The sequence below is a fragment of the Erpetoichthys calabaricus genome, chromosome 14, assembly GCF_900747795.2.
Source record: "Erpetoichthys calabaricus chromosome 14, fErpCal1.3, whole genome shotgun sequence".
In the NCBI taxonomy this organism is placed as follows: Eukaryota; Metazoa; Chordata; class Cladistia; order Polypteriformes; family Polypteridae; genus Erpetoichthys; species Erpetoichthys calabaricus.
The window spans coordinates 74030300-74048472 of NC_041407.2; the positions used below are offsets into that span (position 1 = coordinate 74030300).

An 18173-nucleotide genomic window follows, 5' to 3' on the forward strand; every position below is an offset into this window, starting at 1 on the left:
TAAAGGAAGAGGATTTGAAAGCATAATCTAAGGTGAATAATTAAGGTTGTTGAAAGGAGGAATCACAATACAGGGTGGTACTAAATGCAACACATTACCGAGTGTACCAAAAATAAAATTGAATAACTTTGCACTTCCCTGGAGAATAAACAGAACATCATTTAGATGTGCAGCAGGGCAAAGCAAAAAAGGGAACACTAATAGAAAAATGGAACATGATGTTAAAATACTGATATGCTGCAAGTAGAATTTACAGCGAGGACAACAATTAAGTTAATCAAATCAAATTTCATGAGGTCAAGCAATAATGATGATGGAAGCTAACAGAACAGTTGTTACTTTTGTTACAATCTGTGGAATTTGAGTAAGTAGACAGCTATGTGTGGCAGAATTATGTATGAAGTTTCAAAATGAATAAACTCTCCACTGTACATCTCAGACTGAAACAGAGCACAGAAATCTCTCATGGGTCAAATGTAACTTAAAGTAGACAACGCTGTAATCACTTCTGAAAAGGGGAATACACAGCATAAATAAAAAGTATTTCTGAGTAAACTTTTATTTACAACTGAAGGAAATAACACCTCTCCTTGATTGATAAAGACAAGGTTGGTATTCGAGTGTGGGATCATGCTACCTAAGTCCATATTGAAATGGTAGGGACCCACCCTGAACAAAGGCCTCACCCTTTTTTGATATGAAAAGGGACACCTTTGCACTCCCAAAAACTAATAAATGGCATAATCCTTGCACACAAATAAAGTAAAGCATGTCAAAATCTATTACCACATAAAACTCATTTCAGCTTTAAAATATCAAGAGACCAGGTAAACAGTGTTATAAGTTATTGCTTTATTAAGTGATGCTCATATCTCAAGTAAACTATTTAAAGACCTTTTCAAGTTTATCTATAAAATCACTGAGGAAAAGCAAAATTAATGTTTCCCTGTAAATGATCTATAGAGGATCTTCAGTGTTATCAGCAACTGATGTTCATTCAATGGTAGGGCTTTGGCATTGTCAAATCTGCTTTGCCCAGTTCAGAATCATGGGAAGCTGAAGTCTATCCTGGCAATACTGGGTGCAAGGCAGGAACCCACTTTGGATAAGATGCCAGTTCACTACAGGATCCACTTTACATACTTCCATTCTCGCACACATCATTAGGCCAAATAGTGGACCTTGACAAATGTAGTTGTTGAGTAATATCACAGCCAATGCATGACCAAAATATCTTGAGTGGACCACACCGAGGATTTTTACAGATAATCGTATAAATTTAAATAACTTTAATCCAAAGCAACATGCAAATAGGTCAAACATAATTGAGCAAACAATCAGTCTGGGGGATTGTTTAAGAACAAGTGTAACACGTCTGTGGTGAAGTATGTTAGGGGTCTATGGTAGTGCGGCTCAGGCTGGTGGATTCAGGTATGTACTGTTGAGAAGCTGTGCAGCTACAGTGTGTTTGTGTGGAAACGAGCTGTCTGCTTTTTAATGTGCTGGTGCAATCTACTCAGCGAGCCATTAAGCAAAGCACCTGCATCCACAGAGCATACGGAGTTGTCAGAGCACAATAGACAGGGAGCAAGAAAGACGAGAAAAGAGAAAAACACAGAAATAGAGCTTGTGGAGAAACCAGGAGTAAAATCAGAAGTGCAAGCTGCTGCAGCTAATGGGAGGTAAGGCGATCGGGAACAGGCCCTGTGGGGAGCGAGAGGAGTGGCACTCCAGGGTCTGGTCGCTCCTGTTGAGGATCCAGAGAGCAGGAGTGGCCAAAGAGGTTCAGGAATTGTTCTATGGTTGCCAAAAGATTAGCAGTAGGATGATGAAGCCAGGCTTGGCCATCCCAGCAGTGACCAGCGGAGGTAGCCGAGATGCAAGCTTTTTGAATAAATGACCACACTTGCTGGTGTGTATTCCCTCAAAGAGAAGATCCTATGGGTGAGCAGGGGTGGAGAAGGGAACGAAAGACAGTAAGGTTCGGAGAACAGAGAAGGCACATGATTTAAACTTTTTATTTTAGTCTTGATTTTTAACCTGCATATTGCAATTTGATTATTATGAATTGATTATTATGTCCCATAAAGAAGCAATCATTTCATGTACTATTTATTGGATTATTTATTTCGAGAACTGCACTGCACCTTTCTTTAAACACTCTTTGCTTGCGGATAAAATCACTACACACCTTGCTCCAGCCTTGTTTGTTTGTGTGTCCTAACTGCACTTGTCTATCCTGGTCTTTATCATTGGTGTCCCAGGTTCAAGAAGATGCCAAGGCTGTGGGCACCCAGACATCACAAGGACGAGGTTACAAAATCGATCATCATAAGTGAGCAGCTTTAAATCAAACAGAACCCAAAACTAGTTCATCCTTCCTTAGTTACAAGAATCGTTCAAAGTCATTATCACTTAGCCATACATTCACAGAAATAGGGAGTTATCAAAAGCTTCATAAATACATTGAGGGAATGAGCAGTTTGGATGGAGGGGGCAAGCTCATTCCACCAGCTCATAGCTACACCTGAGCAGAGTATGGATTGAGACAATGTCATGTAAAGGGTGAGTCACCAATTGCTGTTCATTGAAGACCCAAGTAGGCTAAAAGGAGCATAGAACCTTGCGAGTGCCTTCATATACGTAAGTGCTAACACACGGTCTACTCTGTAGGCAAGCATCAAGGATTTTAACCTAATGTGTGCTGCAAGACAGCCAGTGAAGTGACCATAAAGGAGAAGTGACATGTGCCTGCCTCAGCTTGTAGAACAAAAAATGTACCACTACATTTTCCTACAGCGCCAAAGATTAATCAGTGACTGTGATAAGAGGTCTATGGTGCTGTGCAGTATTTACATAAATAATCGCGACCCTGAGTGTGCAGGCTCCGATCGGGTGTGCACAAGCACATGTCACTCTGGGGTTGATTGGGGCTCTTAGCTGATTGCGCACTTGCATGCAAATGCGAACAGATCAAATTGGTTGCCTCATTCACAACTCAGAGTAGGCAGCATATTGCACCTGCTCCCAATCAAGCCATATAAAAGGAGCCTGCACAGCAGAGATGGAGAAAGTGAGAGAAAGAAACAGAGAGAAGCAGACATCTGTGGGAGCAGTACTGAGCGGTGATGCAGGATGAGCCAGCCTGCAACTATGTGACAGGAAGCGCTGTCATTAGCTCCACAGAAAAGCGAAGGATCACCGCTCTAGGGGTGCATTGTCCGCACTGATTATTCTTAAAGGATCGAGTGCAATTGCGGTGGAGTCCTCCCCAGGGATCCAAGGTATGCCAGGGGAGTGAGAAGGAAGACAGGAGGACAACTGAACCTAATTGGGGCAGCCAAGATGGGGGTCAGTGGTGAGGACTGCAGCTGCTGAAGTCTCTGCAGGCTGAGCAAGTTATTGGGTGTGCCGGGGAGACAGAGAGGGAGTTGTGCTGAGCTCTTCTGAGATCAGAGAAGAAACATTAAGGACCCAATGACTATGTTTGTTTTACTCTGATTTTAACTCATGGACTGTCACAGTTTTTAATGGATTATTTATTCACTTATTGAATCACTGTTTGCATTTGTTGGATTGTAATAAAAGCACTGTACCACTTTTTGCACCAACCCCTTGCTTGAATGAATGTGTCTTCATTTGCCTGGCTCATTTTGGTAAATGAATATAGACAGTTATGGATTGAAGAGGCTTCTGGAAGTGACAAGGGAGCTTGGTGCCAACCCAGGCCACCATAGTAACTCTACATTGGCTTGGTATGAATATGCATAGTTTTGATGCAACCCTATGATGCTTGGTTCCTGATTTGCATTCTGTGTTGCAGTGATGTACTCTATTTGAAAATGGATGGGTGGATGAAGGTTGAACAGTCCATGCAACAGGATGCTAAGAATATGAAGGAACTGAAAAAATAAATCTGTCATTGTTCAGCATGGGTTTTTGTAGAGTATTTTCTTTCTTTTTTATTGTCTTTAATAATATTCTGTCTATTCTCTATCTGCTGAGCTGATGCTGACACAACTGTGCGGTCAACTCATTGTAATCAACTTATATATTTTGTTTTCTTTTTAGGGATCTTTTTTATTAATAAAATCAAAGTGAAATCAGTCTGCCGACATTAGAGGAACCAATATACAAAATAAAACCAAATGATGCACCCTCTTCTACCCTTGTCTACCCTGTCCCATATCCTCCACCAGGAGCAGCAGCATCTCAGCACACCTCCTGACTTAACCAAGGGAGTGACTGAATCAGATGAGCTTTATGTTTGGAAGTAGCAGAATCCCAGTTATACACAGAATCACTGGATGCCCCAAAGGTTAGTTATAAAAGGAATTCTGCAGGCTGTTCAGTATAATTTGGTCTGGGATCTTCTTCTTTTCAGAGTGTTTACTTCCCAGTAAACTTATTTTCTATTTTAATTACAGTGAATTACTTTACTATTAAATTATACAATCGTACAATTGTTGAATGCTTTGCGGTATGAAAAATGCCATAAAATGGAGATTGTTATTTCTTCATTTCTTTCACTGGTAGAATAATTGACCATTTTCTGAATAGGCTCAATAAATTCTTTTCTCAAGCCCCTTTTCTTAACCTGAACCAAGCACTGTATGCATGTGTACATTTATACTCCTCCAGTAAATGTTGTGATATTAGAGTGCTACTGAACAGGCAAGCTACAGTAAGTGCTAATGTTGCATCACATAATGTTAATTGTAATGCTGACTTGCCTGCACCTGACATTTTTCCCCTTGCTGATGCTACCTATGGCTGCAGCTGTGCCTCCCACTCATTACTGCAGAGTATTTAGGTGAGCAGTGCATTTACTTCAGGTCTGGATCATTGAATCTCATCATCATCTCTCACTCGGGAGTTTCTTTGTTTTGCTTTTACTTTGTTTATCTGGGCATTGGTAAGTTTGTCAAAGCTGAATTTTGTTTTGTTATTGAATTTTGTTTTTGCACATTCATTCAACCTTCCCAGAATTTTTTTTTTGCCATTGTCACATGTTGCTAGAATAAGTTTTACCAAACTGTTATAAGGAAACACACTAAAAAAAATTAAAAAGAATTTGACTGATGTTACATTTGGGAAACTCCGTAGGAGGGAACAAAAACCTCATTAAGCCAGCTTTAACTGCACTTGTTGAACCCATCCAGTAATGCTGTGGCTCAAAACAACAATGACTAGGGGAATGTAGGCATAACAAAGACCAAGTTCTTAGTAACATTTTGGGGACTCAATAAGAAAACCATCATTACTGTACAAGACATTACCTTTTCGGATGCTTCTTGGTTGTTTTTTGTGATCGCCTCTTAGTTCTGTGGGAATTTCCTAGGGCAAGATGATTAAGAAAACATACAGATAATTAAAACAATATTCTGAAAAAGCTTCCTCCACATTTTGTGTGTAACAGTCGTGGTGTAAATCTAAAACTGTATTATTGCTAGAATGGGCAAAGACCCGTGAAGCTGATTGATTGACTATCCCCAGCTTTTGTTTCAAAGACTCAGAAGCTGAAGCTCCCCTCTGTAGGAAGTGAATTACTGGCTCATTTGATGCGTTTATTAGCAGGATTTGGCCTTTAAAAAAAAGTCTCTAATGGCAGGATGTGCAAGTCCCTCCTGTATAACTGACCAAGTTAAAGCCTTAAAAAGGGAAAAATCAGCTGATGCCATTTGTAAAAGCTGACCATAAATACAAACATGAAAAGCCTGTTTTTCAAATTGCTTACTACACATCTTAAGCAACATCTTTAAATATCTGACCACAAACAATCCTTATTTTCAGGTGTGGCAGTATTTATGTATTCAAATGAGTGTTTGTTTGACTTGTACTGCTATCCAGTATTTAAAGTGCCGAATATCCACTTGCGACATAAACCATAATGTCAGCACTGCAAGCGGGGTTTGCAATAATAGCTTTGGCATCAGTGCAAGTATAATCAATATATCACCGTTCCAAATATTCCATTATGCCACTTAGAAGAAACTCCACCAGTCATGTTTAAGCATTTCTTCGATTCTGATGTATAATTTTGGAGCAAATTTGCCAAGGCTCAATTAAGGTAAGCCATGAAATGATCCGTGCATTTGAAACAACATGTTGTAACTTTGGTTTGGTTTTGCATAACCATGATAATGAGACTACAATTACTTAATTCTTTTTTGTCAGGGGCACAACTAAAAACAGGTTTATGATATTTTATGCAAACCACAAAGAGCAACTAATACTTCACAACAAATACCCATCTCATGAAAATATATAGTGCTTGTAAAAAAGAATTTACTCTCTTGGAATTTTTTTCACTTTTTCTGGTTACACAACATTGAATCACAATGGATTTAATTTGGGTGTTTTTGACACTGATCAACCAGAACAGACTCTTTAATGTCAATGTGAAAACCCATCTCTGCAAAGTGACCTAAATTATTTTACACAAAATAACTGATTCCACAAGAATTTACCCCTTTCAAGTCAGTTTTTACTTGATGCCACAAGGTCTCTGCCAGCTTTGCACTTCTGGACACTGCACACTCTAGCCATTCTTCTTTGCCAAAAGGTTGTATGGGGATTGTGTGTGATCAGCCATTTTCAAGTCCTGCCACAAATTCTGACCGATTATCTCTGACACGGCCACTCCAGGACATTCACATTGCTCTTTTTAAGCCATTCCTGTGTAGCTTTGGCTTTACGCTTGTGAAGGTTGTCTTGCTAGAAAACAAATCTACTCTTCAAGTGCAGGTTTCTTGCGGACTGCATCAGGTTTTACTGCAGCATTTTACTTGCATATATGTTCCTCTGTACCTTCACAAGCCTTTCATGGCCTGCTAGAATACTGTAAAGCCTAAATTAGTGAAGTACTGAGGCAACATCTGTTGAATTCACAGTCTCTCCAGTCTTATCCATTGCAGTTTGTAACTCATTCAGACATTCTCATAGGTCTCCTGATGACCTCCCATATTAGTCTTCTTGCATGATCACTCAGTTTTGTAGCCCTGCCACACTCAATTTTTTTAAGGACTGATTTAACTGGACTCTATGTATATTCAGTGACTTGGATATTTTCTTGCATCTATCGCAACTTATGCTTTTCAGTCACCTTTTCCTGGAGCTGCTTGGGAGTGTTCTTTTGTCTTCATTGTGTAGCTTAGGCCATTATATTGACTCACCACATGTCAGTCCCTCCACATAAAGTGCAGTTATACTATAATCGATTGAAATCCCAGACAGATGAACTCTATTGATCTAAGCCTGTGACATGTAAAACTAATGGGCTGCAACAGAAAGGATTTAGGTGTGTTATATTAAAGGGGTGAAAACTTTTGAGATCAATTATTTTGTTTCATATTTGTAATCAATTTGGATCACTTTGCAGTGATCTGTTTTCAGTTAACATTAAAGAGTTGTGATCAGTGTCTGAAAAGTTAAATTAATTCATTGTTGTACAGTATAATAAAATGTGAAAGCGTCGAAGGGGGTGAATGGTTTTTGTATGCAGTGTATTTTACTGCTCTGCATTTTTTCCACAACCCTGTACAACTAGTATACACTAAATAGTGAAGGCATGCAAGAGCACATTTATTTCTGCTGCACAAAAGGCAAACCCCCCCAGTACCGTAGTTGTTGTAAACACACTAAACTATGTTCTTGAGAACTCGTACTGAATGTGTCTCTGCTTACCTTCACAAAGCTGTTTGGAAAAACTCCTCTTTTGCCATTCAGCTCTCCTTCCAGCCATCCTTCTTCAGTTGCTTTTCGGACATTCTTGATGACATCACCAGACTTTATGTTAAGCTCATCATCCAACTGTGTCTCGAAATCATACAGAACAAGAACCTCTGTGAAAAGAAAATGACCTCATTTTCCCCCTGAAGACCATTTAAGAAAATAGAATTCCTTAATGTATGCGTTTTACAGCTAGTAGGCTAAGTTACAGAAAACCTTGATTATAAAGCAATTACTTTACTAATTCTGGTTTATACCAGCAATAAAAGAATTCAGGAACAGCAGTTCTAGAGCAGGCTGGGAAACAGTTTGCAACTGATTGATTTTTGTTTAATTGCCAACTGACAGACTCTTGTGCTCTAAAACACAAACTTTTCCAGAGAAACTATTAATTTGAAATTAGATTTAGTCATGAAACATATGGCTTTAGGTATATAAAAACTGTAAGGTCGCAATGCTGAGCTCATTATGTATTTTTCATTTACCTAAACACTGCAAGTGTTGCTATAAATCTCCAAAACAAATACAAAATTATTAAAACACAAAGTGAAAACTCTTAACTAAATACATGAACATCTTTGACATGTACATTTTTATTGACTACATTAGGACTTGAGCTTTCTGTAAATTTTAGTCAACCATAAAAGCATAAATGTTTAAAAAAAAAAAAAAGGCTTTGAAAAAGCAAAAACTGCAGAATACCTTTTGAAAGCAGATGAGAATAAAGAATACAAAATTACATAAAGTCAGCTGCAGTAGTATCAATGTAAATGTCCTTTACCTTATTTATACAATAATAAAAAAAAAAGTATAGTAACTTTTACCTTACAAGTCAGAACAAGGAAAAAAAGGTTTCCAGAAAGAATCTGAATTCCCTGGATACATACATTATACTTTTACCGTCCTGTAAATCACAAATACAATTCACATGAATCAAATGCAACTTACTTACCCATTTCAAAATCTACTTAAGCAGCAGCTTATTTGAAATCCACTTGGAAAAATTCTCAAGACGTGTGATCGACACACTATTCAGTTTCCTAGTTATAAGAGCTACCTACAATATGCTACATTTTTTCCTTTGACTAGTTGTGGCAAGCCAGCAAGATAGGTTAGGAAATAGTAAAAACTGGTCAGACCAGTTTTTTGTGCTGGAAGAGAAAGATAAGAAGTTAAACAAAGATTAAAGGCAGGCCCAGAAACTGCCTACCACCATGATATCTTTTTGAGCTAAATTAAAACAAAATGTTACACTTTGTAGATGTTAAAATAAGAACCAATTATTTAAAAAAATATATATATTTAAAACAAAAAACCTATCCATTCACCCAATATCTACTTTCTTGCTTAAATTAATATTATAAGACTAGGATCATATCATTGTCACTTGTTAAAGTGTACAGAACTCATTCAATTTAAATCAAAAACATTCATTAGCCAATATGTGTGAATATTCAAGTAACTTGTAATCTTTATTACATACACGAATATAATGTATATATAAAAAATATATACACACACATATATTATTATTACTATATATATATATATATATATATATATATATATATATATATATATATATATATATTTGTAAAGGGCATTTTATAAACATGGACAATACTAGGGGTAGAGCCACATGTCCAGCTATTAACAAGACATGACCTGTACTAAAGTGCACCTCTCTGACAGGCTACCTAATGTTTATAGCTACCAACAACTCGCCTGCCAAATAATTCTCTCTTACAAATTATCAGCCATTATATGTTTTAAAAAAAAAAAAAGAAAAAAAAAGTTGATTTTACAGAACAAGACGTTTACATAGAAATCAGCACTAAACCAAGAAAATAAAATGTCAAAACACTGCAAGTTTTACACATCAGTAAAGTACCAGCATGTTACTTACTATTACTGCAGATTTTACAGAAATGTAACAGAAAGTGGGACTATGAACAGAAACAAGTGTCCCCTTCAGAGGTGGCATTGGCCAGACAGTAGTACTACTGTCTTATAAATGCAGCATCTTGGGTTTGAAACCCCCACCTGCTTGCTGTCCATTAGGAGTCTGCATGTTTTCGTATAGCCTATGTAGGTTTTCCTCCATGTGCTTTGGTTTTCCTTCCAAATCCTCAAGTGATGTGATGGTTGGGTTAACTTGTTGTGCAGAATGGTTCCATTAGAATCTGAATATATGCCATACATGGACCATGCTATTCAGAGGTGGCCTGTTCAGGGGTGTTAACTGCCTTGCACCCAGTAATTACTGGAAGATTATCCAATTCAAGGTCATGGGTGGGTCAGAGTAAATGGACCCATTACCCCATTCGGCTGTTCCCGAATTAAATATACTTAGTCATTTATGAATCCTTAAATTGGTCGTATTTGTCATGATTTATTTTGTTTTTGCCGGTTGTCCATCAATAACTCTTCGTAAAAATGTGACCATAATTTCCTAACACTTTAGACTGACCTGTTTTCTCACTATGGTTTTATATTCCAGACCAACTTCAAAGAATAAAGACATATTTTTGTTTAAAAGCATATGAAACAAAGTGGCAGATCCAGTGTAAAAGAAAAAAATTTATTCAACATTTTGTTACATCAAAAGTCACAGATTTTTCTCCAAATTTTCAGTGTTATAAAATTGGAACTTCACCTTAGGTTTACATTAAACACATTCTTAAAGAAAAAATTAAAACAAAAAAAGCTAAAATGCCAGTCACATACATACAGCTTTACATGCACAATAAAATGCAGTGCAGTGTAGTACAGAACAAAGCCTAGGAAATGGAATATAGTGCAAGTGTTCACTAAACTCATTTATGTTAGGTCAGACTACTATTTAAAATAATGTTCTTCAGTATGAATAAACATTACACTCCAGATATGTTTTTACCTTTAGAGACATCCTTTCATCTGCCTTATTATAGAACAAGGTGAACAGGCCTACTTTAAGAATATGTGACTGCTATGAATTGGGGCTGGGAAGACAGTGATTGCTAAAAAAAAAAAAATCAAAAACCTCACTTCCAGAACAATCAACCTATAAGAATGAAGTAAACATTTCTTAGAATAATATCTACAGTACCTAAACTGAGTACATCTTATAATTTGAAAATGGCAAAACACATTTCCCTTCATTTATTTTTAAATATTTTAACTTAATGCAAGTTTCTTAAATTATATATTTTCAAAGACAGAATACACAGAATAAAAGAATTGTAAATCCGTTTACACGGATTTCTTTTTATGATTTTAAGGAACAAAGATGTGATAAGGTTAAAAAAAAAACATATTGTGAGGGTTCTTATATATTTAAAGGAGGAATAAATAAAATGGCTTGGTACTAAGGCACTATGAAGACTGTAGTGGATGATCTGAATAACAAAGTATTTTCCGCACTGTTCTAATTCTCAATTTTTCAAATTCATGTCACCAGTTGTCTTTTTCTCCAAGTTAAATAAACCAATTTACTTTGAAATTGAAAAGTCAGGATCTGCTCAGAATTTATATGCTAAAGAAATATTCACATCTTTACTGGGCCAGTTTAAAACTTGCTAAAAACAAAACAAATTCTAACCAATTCACATACAGCTGAACATTATAAAAAATATGAAACAAGTATTTCCTAAAGACTGAATCTTGGATGATGCACTTTAACGAATGCAGCTTTTTGGAGGGTCATCAGCCAGTGTGTTACAAATAATACATTTAAATGGTAGTAATAAAAGAATTAAAAAGAACTGCAACTCAAAGACCCCAACCTGACTCATCTCAAATAAACAACTGAGTACTTAAAATAACTTTAAAAAAAAAAAAAAAAAAAAAAAAAAAAAACACCTACCACCACAGGTAAAGTATGCATAAGTGGCCACTTTATTGTTATACAATGTTAAAGATATGCTGCAGAGACATGGCATTTAGAAGATTTTGTTTCATTTCATTTTTTTTTTTTTTTTAACACAAAAGGTGGGCCAAAAACACATTTTCTTATGAAGGAAAACTGCTTAGCGGCTGCATCTGCAAACATATGCAAACAATACAGCTGGAATTGAACAGGAAAAAAAGATCTAAATTTCTTTGTCACCTGATTACTAGGTGAAGTGTATTATATCACTTTACAAGGAATATAAAAAGTATAATCAGAAAAACGAGTCATCCAACTCCTATTTGCCCGTTTTCTTTATCAGTGTTTGAATAAAAGTTGGTACTGTACATGAGTCCGTTTAGACAAGTCCAAAGGAGCATTGCTGATTCTGAATTTAAATATCCGCTGCGACAGTGCTGCTTGATTTCTTTTCCTCTTTGTCATCCACCTCACTGTCCTCATCATGCAATTCCCCTTCTTCTCCACTGCCCTGAAACATATCATGGGCCCATTTGGGGCTGGTGGTAGAACCAGATTTCTTAAACATGAAGCGCCCTCTTCCTCGCTGGAAAGTTCCTCGACCTCTTCCTCTGTTTTCTAACCACTTCTTCTCTCCTTCTCCTTCCCTGTTATCATGCTATAGATAAAAAACACAAAATATACATTAAATGTTTTTTTGCGAAGACTTAATATCAGATTATGTCTTCTTCGTGATTTTTTTCTTTAAACATTAAGCTTAGCATGGCACTTGCATACAGTGCATCCGGAAAGTATTCATAGTGCATCACTTTTTCCACATTTTTTTCCACACTTTTTCCACATTTTGTTACACTTCTGCTTGATTTTACTAACTTATAAAGGTAAAAGAGTGGCTTGCTTACAATAATTTAAAAATCGGGGCATGATAAGCACACAGCCAAGATATCAAAGGAGTGGCTTCAGGACAACTCTGTGAATGTCCTTAAGTGGCCCAGCCAGAGCCCAAACTTGAATCCAATTGAACATCTCTGGAGAGATCTTAAAATGGCTGTGCACCGACGCTTCCCATCCAACCTGATGGAGCTTGAGAGGTGCTGCAAAGAGGAATGGGCAAAACTGGCCAAGGATAGGTGTGCCAAGCTTGTGGCATCATATTCAAAAAGACTTGAGGCTGTAAACGCTGCCAAAGGTGCATCGACAAAGTATTGAGCAAAGGCTGTGAATACTTACATACATGTGATTTCTCAGTTTTTTTATTTTTCATAAATTTGCAAAAACCTCAAGTAAACTTTTTTCACATTGTCATTATGGGGTGTTGTGTGTAGAATTTTGAGGAAAAAAATGAATTTAATCCATTTTGGAATAAGGCTGTAACATAACAAAATGTGGAAAAAGTGATGCGCTGTGAATACTTTCCGGATGCACTGTATATTTAAACTGGAGAAATATCAGGGTTGTACAATTTTGTACTCTGATGTTATAACAGATGAAAGAATTTTCTTTTTCCCCATTTTTAAATTATTGTAAACAAGCCACTCTTTTACCTTATAAGTTAGAAAAATCAAGCAGAAGTGTAGAGAATCGATTTAAATATTCTTGTGACAAAATTTTTGCTACAGTTAATATAAAGGCTAATTTTTGTTATTAATTTCAAGGCAAAAAGGTATAAATTAGAATGATGTCTAAAAATGTATTTTAATTCTGTTAGGATTAGCTCTAAAATATTTACATTTCTGCCATGGTTAGAAACAATCTTTCAGTACATTGTGCTTGTGGCACTTCCAAATATTAAGCAGTAAATACCTAACAAAATTTAACAAGAAATGTTGTATATTTCTAGAGAATAGTATGCATTATTTTGTTTGTGTAGACACTATTGAAAGTGACAGTGCAGCAGCACAACTTAAAATTGCCTATAACTCCCAGCAGCATCAAGCAATTGGGGTAGATTCAGAGTGCACAGGTGTTGCTGGGAAGAAGGATGATTAAACAACTCTTTAAAAGGAGCCAAAAGACACCACGGGGAACACAATCAACTTTTAGTGTTTGTTTCTATGCATCACACACTATTGGATTACAACAAAACCGCTGTGAGTTACAGTGCCATCTGGATGTATGTGCAGTGTTTGCTTGTCCTTATGATTTTTCCTTGGTTAGATATGTCTTCGTTTGTGGATTCTCCCAATCACTCCAAATCTTCAGGCTACAACTGGAACTTGGTAGAATCTTTATATTTCTTTCAGAGGGTTATTCACAGGGATTTTCTTCCACACACCATCATCATCTGCACCTGCTGTACTGGACTGTGTTTGGACTTTGCTATATTTATTGTTGTTTACTTAGTAATGTGTGTTCTTTCTACTTGGTTTTGTGTATGTAAGTACTTATCTCTCTTGTGCGAATCATGGAGGGCTTTTGTGTAAACTTAGAGATGCTATGATCAAGTTTTTTTAAGGCAGATACTGATCACCAATTTCACATTTCTCGATCCATCGATTCCATTATTTTCTATTTATCCCTTTAAAAAACTTTTTATACTAAGCTCCTGCAAAGGCACACCCATAGAAATAGAAGCCTTATGTCCTATATTAAAGTGTATTTTTATAATTAAATTATAGACCACAGGTGTTAACCGTTCATTTTTTTATTAACAAAATGAAATTCTGTAGGCTTATTGTTCAGTAACCATAAAAATACTAAAATAAATAAAAGTTCTTTAAAACACATACTTTAATAAAACATGCAAAAATATTTATCCATAATACACATGGCATAAAAGAAAATAAAATGATTGTCATAAATTTACAAGCTGTCATATTGTTTTAATTTTTCTGTAATGTACCTATTTGAAACTATGCTTCATTTAAAAAAAAAAAAAGTTTTCACCATTTCTCTAAAAAAATATAATTGTATGTATATCCTCAATCAATGAATTGATACAGTATTATCAGTTAAACACTGCATAAATGTAAATATACATGTACCTACAGGTTTTAATGATTACAGGTAGTTTTTGACTTATGATCTGTCTTACGACCATTCGACTTACAACCGCTACCATGTCTCATAGACCAGGGGTAGGCAACGTCGGTCCTGGAGTGCCACAGTATGTTCAGGTTTTTGTTCCAACCCAGTTCCTTAACGAGAACTCAATAATTGCTGATGAAGCACATATTGCTTAAGTGACATTTTAATGCTTCATTTTAGTGGTCTCGCTTGTTAAGGTTCTCCAACCTTAATTGCTTATTTCAATCTTAAACTGCTGCATTCAGTGTTTTAATTGCTCCTTATTAGCAATAAGATGTAAAAGACAAAGCAGCCAGCAGTTCTCAGCTAGCTTTTTTCCAATTACATCTGTGTGTGTTTATCATGCATGGTTTGATTTAATAAAACACTTAATAGAAAAATGTGACAGACTGAAAATGATCCGTTTTAGGCTTCATATCATTTGGATGATATCCTTGGAAAGGAAAAAAATCTACGATATAAAAGCCTTACATTGCACAGACTAACAAGCCATAAAATTAAATAAGGTCTGAGATTGGCAATGATGGTTTCTAATTAAGCAATTGGGTTGGAATGAAAACCTGTAGCCACTGCGGCTCACCAGGACCGACATTGCCTACCCCTGTTTTACATCTTATTGCTAATAAGGAGCAATTAAAACACTGAACGCAGCAGTTTAAGATTGAAATAAGCAATTAAGGTTGGAGAACCTTAACAAGCGAGACCACTAAAATGAAGCATTAAAATGTCACTTAAGCAATATGTGCTTCATCAGCAATAGTTGAGTTCTCGTTAAGGAACTGGGTTGGAACAAAAACCTGCACATACTGTGGCACTCCAGGACCGACGTTGCCTACCCCTGTCATAGACAAATGACAGCTTTCACCATGCCAGCTCTGTATGCCGTAACTAATTAATCTCGTTCTGATTTTATTACCTGCAGCGGTTTCGACTATGTTCAGTTGTCTTACAATTACATAAAAAAAAGGCAATTGATCGCGACACAAAAATGAAAGTGATCAAGGCAGGTAAGAAAGTGAATGCAATTGCATGTGACTAAGTTATCACACTGTAACCAGTGTTCATCGGTGTACTGCTGTGGTCTGGCTTTGAATCTGGTTAATCTCTGAAGCTTCTACTTTGTGACTCACAATGTTCCACATTATGCGAACTGCAGCAAACGGTTAATGAAACCACACTAAACTCCTTTATATGTTAATGTTTATTTGTTAATATTTATTATTAACAGAATGAAATATTAGAACAGCAACAAATAATAAACAAACCTTTAAAAAACCTGAAAATGTAATCAATTGTTCATAAGTTGTTTCAAACCAATCTTAAAATATTTATAAGCAAAAGATATATTTTGCTGTTAAGCTAATAAGCCTATTGTTTACTAAGCAGCAATTTGAAATTCATCTTTACCTGATTCGTTTACCAATTAAAAATGTATGCTGCTGCACTTAAAAACAGCTTGCTGTCCAAACTCAATGGTGTCAGTTTTAATTTAAAGGACAAAAAAAAAAAAAAAAGGTCTGAATTAAAGCAGCTTTGTTGTTTGTTTAATTGCACAGGTCAACTTCTCCAATTCCTTTTTCTTAAGTTTATTACTCCACTCTCTTTAATATGTAGACTAATATTCCGTGTTTAGTTGTAAAACAAGCCTGGACTTACTTTGTTCACACTACAGGAAGTTCACAGCAAAAAAAGATGCATGCTGGCTCAATTACTGTAATACCCTGCATGAAGGAGAACTCTAAGTTATCAAAAAGCTTAGAAGAGCATAGGCTGAAAAGAATGTTTTTGATTTAAGCAAATTACTAAGCTCAAATATTTGCCAATTTTTTAGTGAAAATTGGCCAATTTAGATCAGCAGCCAATTAGACCAGAACATGTCTATTTAATATTTTTAATCTCTTTATTATTGATCAAGTTATTGAGCTGGATTTCTGTGTCACTGTGTGTGAGTGTGTGCATGCTGGGTGTGTTCCTGGCGTCCCCAAAATAAAATAAATATATCACTGCCTTTGGACGTTGGGAATCTTAGTGTCCTTATAACATCTGTAATAGTATATGAAGAATATGGTTATACTAACAACACAATTTTTAAATTTTCAAATTCAAAATTTATTGACAACCCTCCTTTTTCTTCAAATTTTTAATAGGCTGTATTTACTGTAATCATAGTCTACTTTTAAGCTCTAGAAAATGACATATAACGGAACATGGGAAAATCATTGTAAAAAGTCGGTCCTGCAGAGGCTATAGGCATTGGAAATTTCAAGATTATATGGCTGTATTTCTACTCCAGCAAATCAAATTTCTCAGGGAATTCCTGGTTCATCATTTCATTATCTAATGTTTTGCCATTTGATTTAGATATGAAAAAAGAATACCATATGGTGGGTAGGCCATTTAGTTTTGAAGAATAATTAAGATAATTCTGTGCAGTAGGAACAGACATACAGAAATGTACATAAAATAATCCATATCCACATGTGAAAACAGAGAATGAATCGAGAACATTAATTTAACGTGACTGCCTGCAAAGCAATCTGTTGGTGTTGATCACCACCTGCTGGTGTATTTTATAATGTGCAATGTTTCTTGTCCATAAGCAAAGTGCATATCCACTTCAAATTAATGACCATATGGATTCCTTAATTCTTAAAGTAATACTAAATAAAATTTCATAATTTTTCACGGCTTTTTTCCTTTAAGAATATTCTTTCTGCATTTATCATGTCTTTCTGAGATACAGGTGGAAATAATCAAGAGGTGAGCCAAATGTTTTGAACATAAACTTTAAATGGAATACTCAACTCTGCTGATTATATAAGTTGCCAAAGATGTGTTTCTATGTGCTAAAACATCTGAATTTACAAGTTTAAAGCATTTTGTTTATAGTGTACTAGGGGGCTCCGCCCCCTGCTCGCTTCGCTCGCCAACCCCTTGTGTTGGGAAATTACAAAGAGCGTGATGTATGAATGAGATATAGCATAGTGTGAAGGTGAAGATGACGCAGATAGGAAGCAAACAATAAAGTGTTTGGCACAGTGTAAAGGTTTATTGGAAAATTTCTTTGTAAAGAACATTAGTAATAAAGATGGTGTCTTGTCCTTGAATGAGTTTTCCTTGGCATGGAGCATTTATGACCTTAACTTTAACGTCAGATGAACGTCGAACTTGTGAGAAGGCCACATAAAGTTGTCCATGTCCAATAACGGGCTCAGATAGGTAGATGCCAACCTTGTCCATGGTTTGTCCTTGTGATTTGTTGATGGTCATGGCAAAGGCAGGTTTAATGGGGAATTGTTTCCGTTTAAGTGTAAAAGGTAGTTCCCGGTTAGAACTTGTAAGGTCAATTCTAGGAATTAGAACAGTATTGTTAGCATGTGATCCTGTAAGAACTGTTGCTTGAATAACATTGTGTGTCATGGTGTAGACGACTAAACGTGTACCATTGCATAAATTCTGTTTAGTGTTAAGGTTTCTTAATAGCATGATTATTGTTCCGTTTTTATGGCAAAGACTGTGTTGTGGTAATCCGGCTGGGTTAATAGTGTTCAAATATTCTAAGGGGAAA

At 36.1% G+C, this 18173-nt stretch overlaps 2 protein-coding genes across 8 annotated transcripts in view; both read right to left on the bottom strand.

The window, feature by feature from the left end:
* Window positions 1-8826, bottom strand: part of sh3d21 (SH3 domain containing 21) — a 101091-nt gene extending 92265 nt beyond the window's left edge. For 2 of the 3 annotated variants that reach the window (XM_051919093.1, XM_051919092.1), the window contains exons 1-3: window positions 8684-8826; window positions 7687-7844; window positions 5275-5337 (exon numbers count right to left, since the gene is read on the bottom strand). In XM_051919093.1, the coding sequence (XP_051775053.1) occupies window positions 5275-5337; window positions 7687-7844; window positions 8684-8687 (225 nt within the window). In that variant the 5' untranslated portion in view covers window positions 8688-8826. The remainder of the gene's footprint in view (window positions 1-5274; window positions 5338-7686; window positions 7845-8683) is intronic. The other variant, XM_028819839.2, reaches the window with a different exon arrangement.
* A 1470-nt stretch (window positions 8827-10296) lies between these two features.
* The window catches only part of thrap3a (thyroid hormone receptor associated protein 3a), a 74274-nt gene continuing 66397 nt past the window's right edge, over window positions 10297-18173 (bottom strand). For all 5 annotated transcript variants that reach the window (XM_051919079.1, XM_028819832.2, XM_028819836.2 and 2 more), the window contains one exon: window positions 10297-12236. In XM_051919079.1, coding sequence (XP_051775039.1) covers window positions 11994-12236 — 243 coding nt within the window. In that variant the 3' untranslated portion in view covers window positions 10297-11993. The remainder of the gene's footprint in view (window positions 12237-18173) is intronic.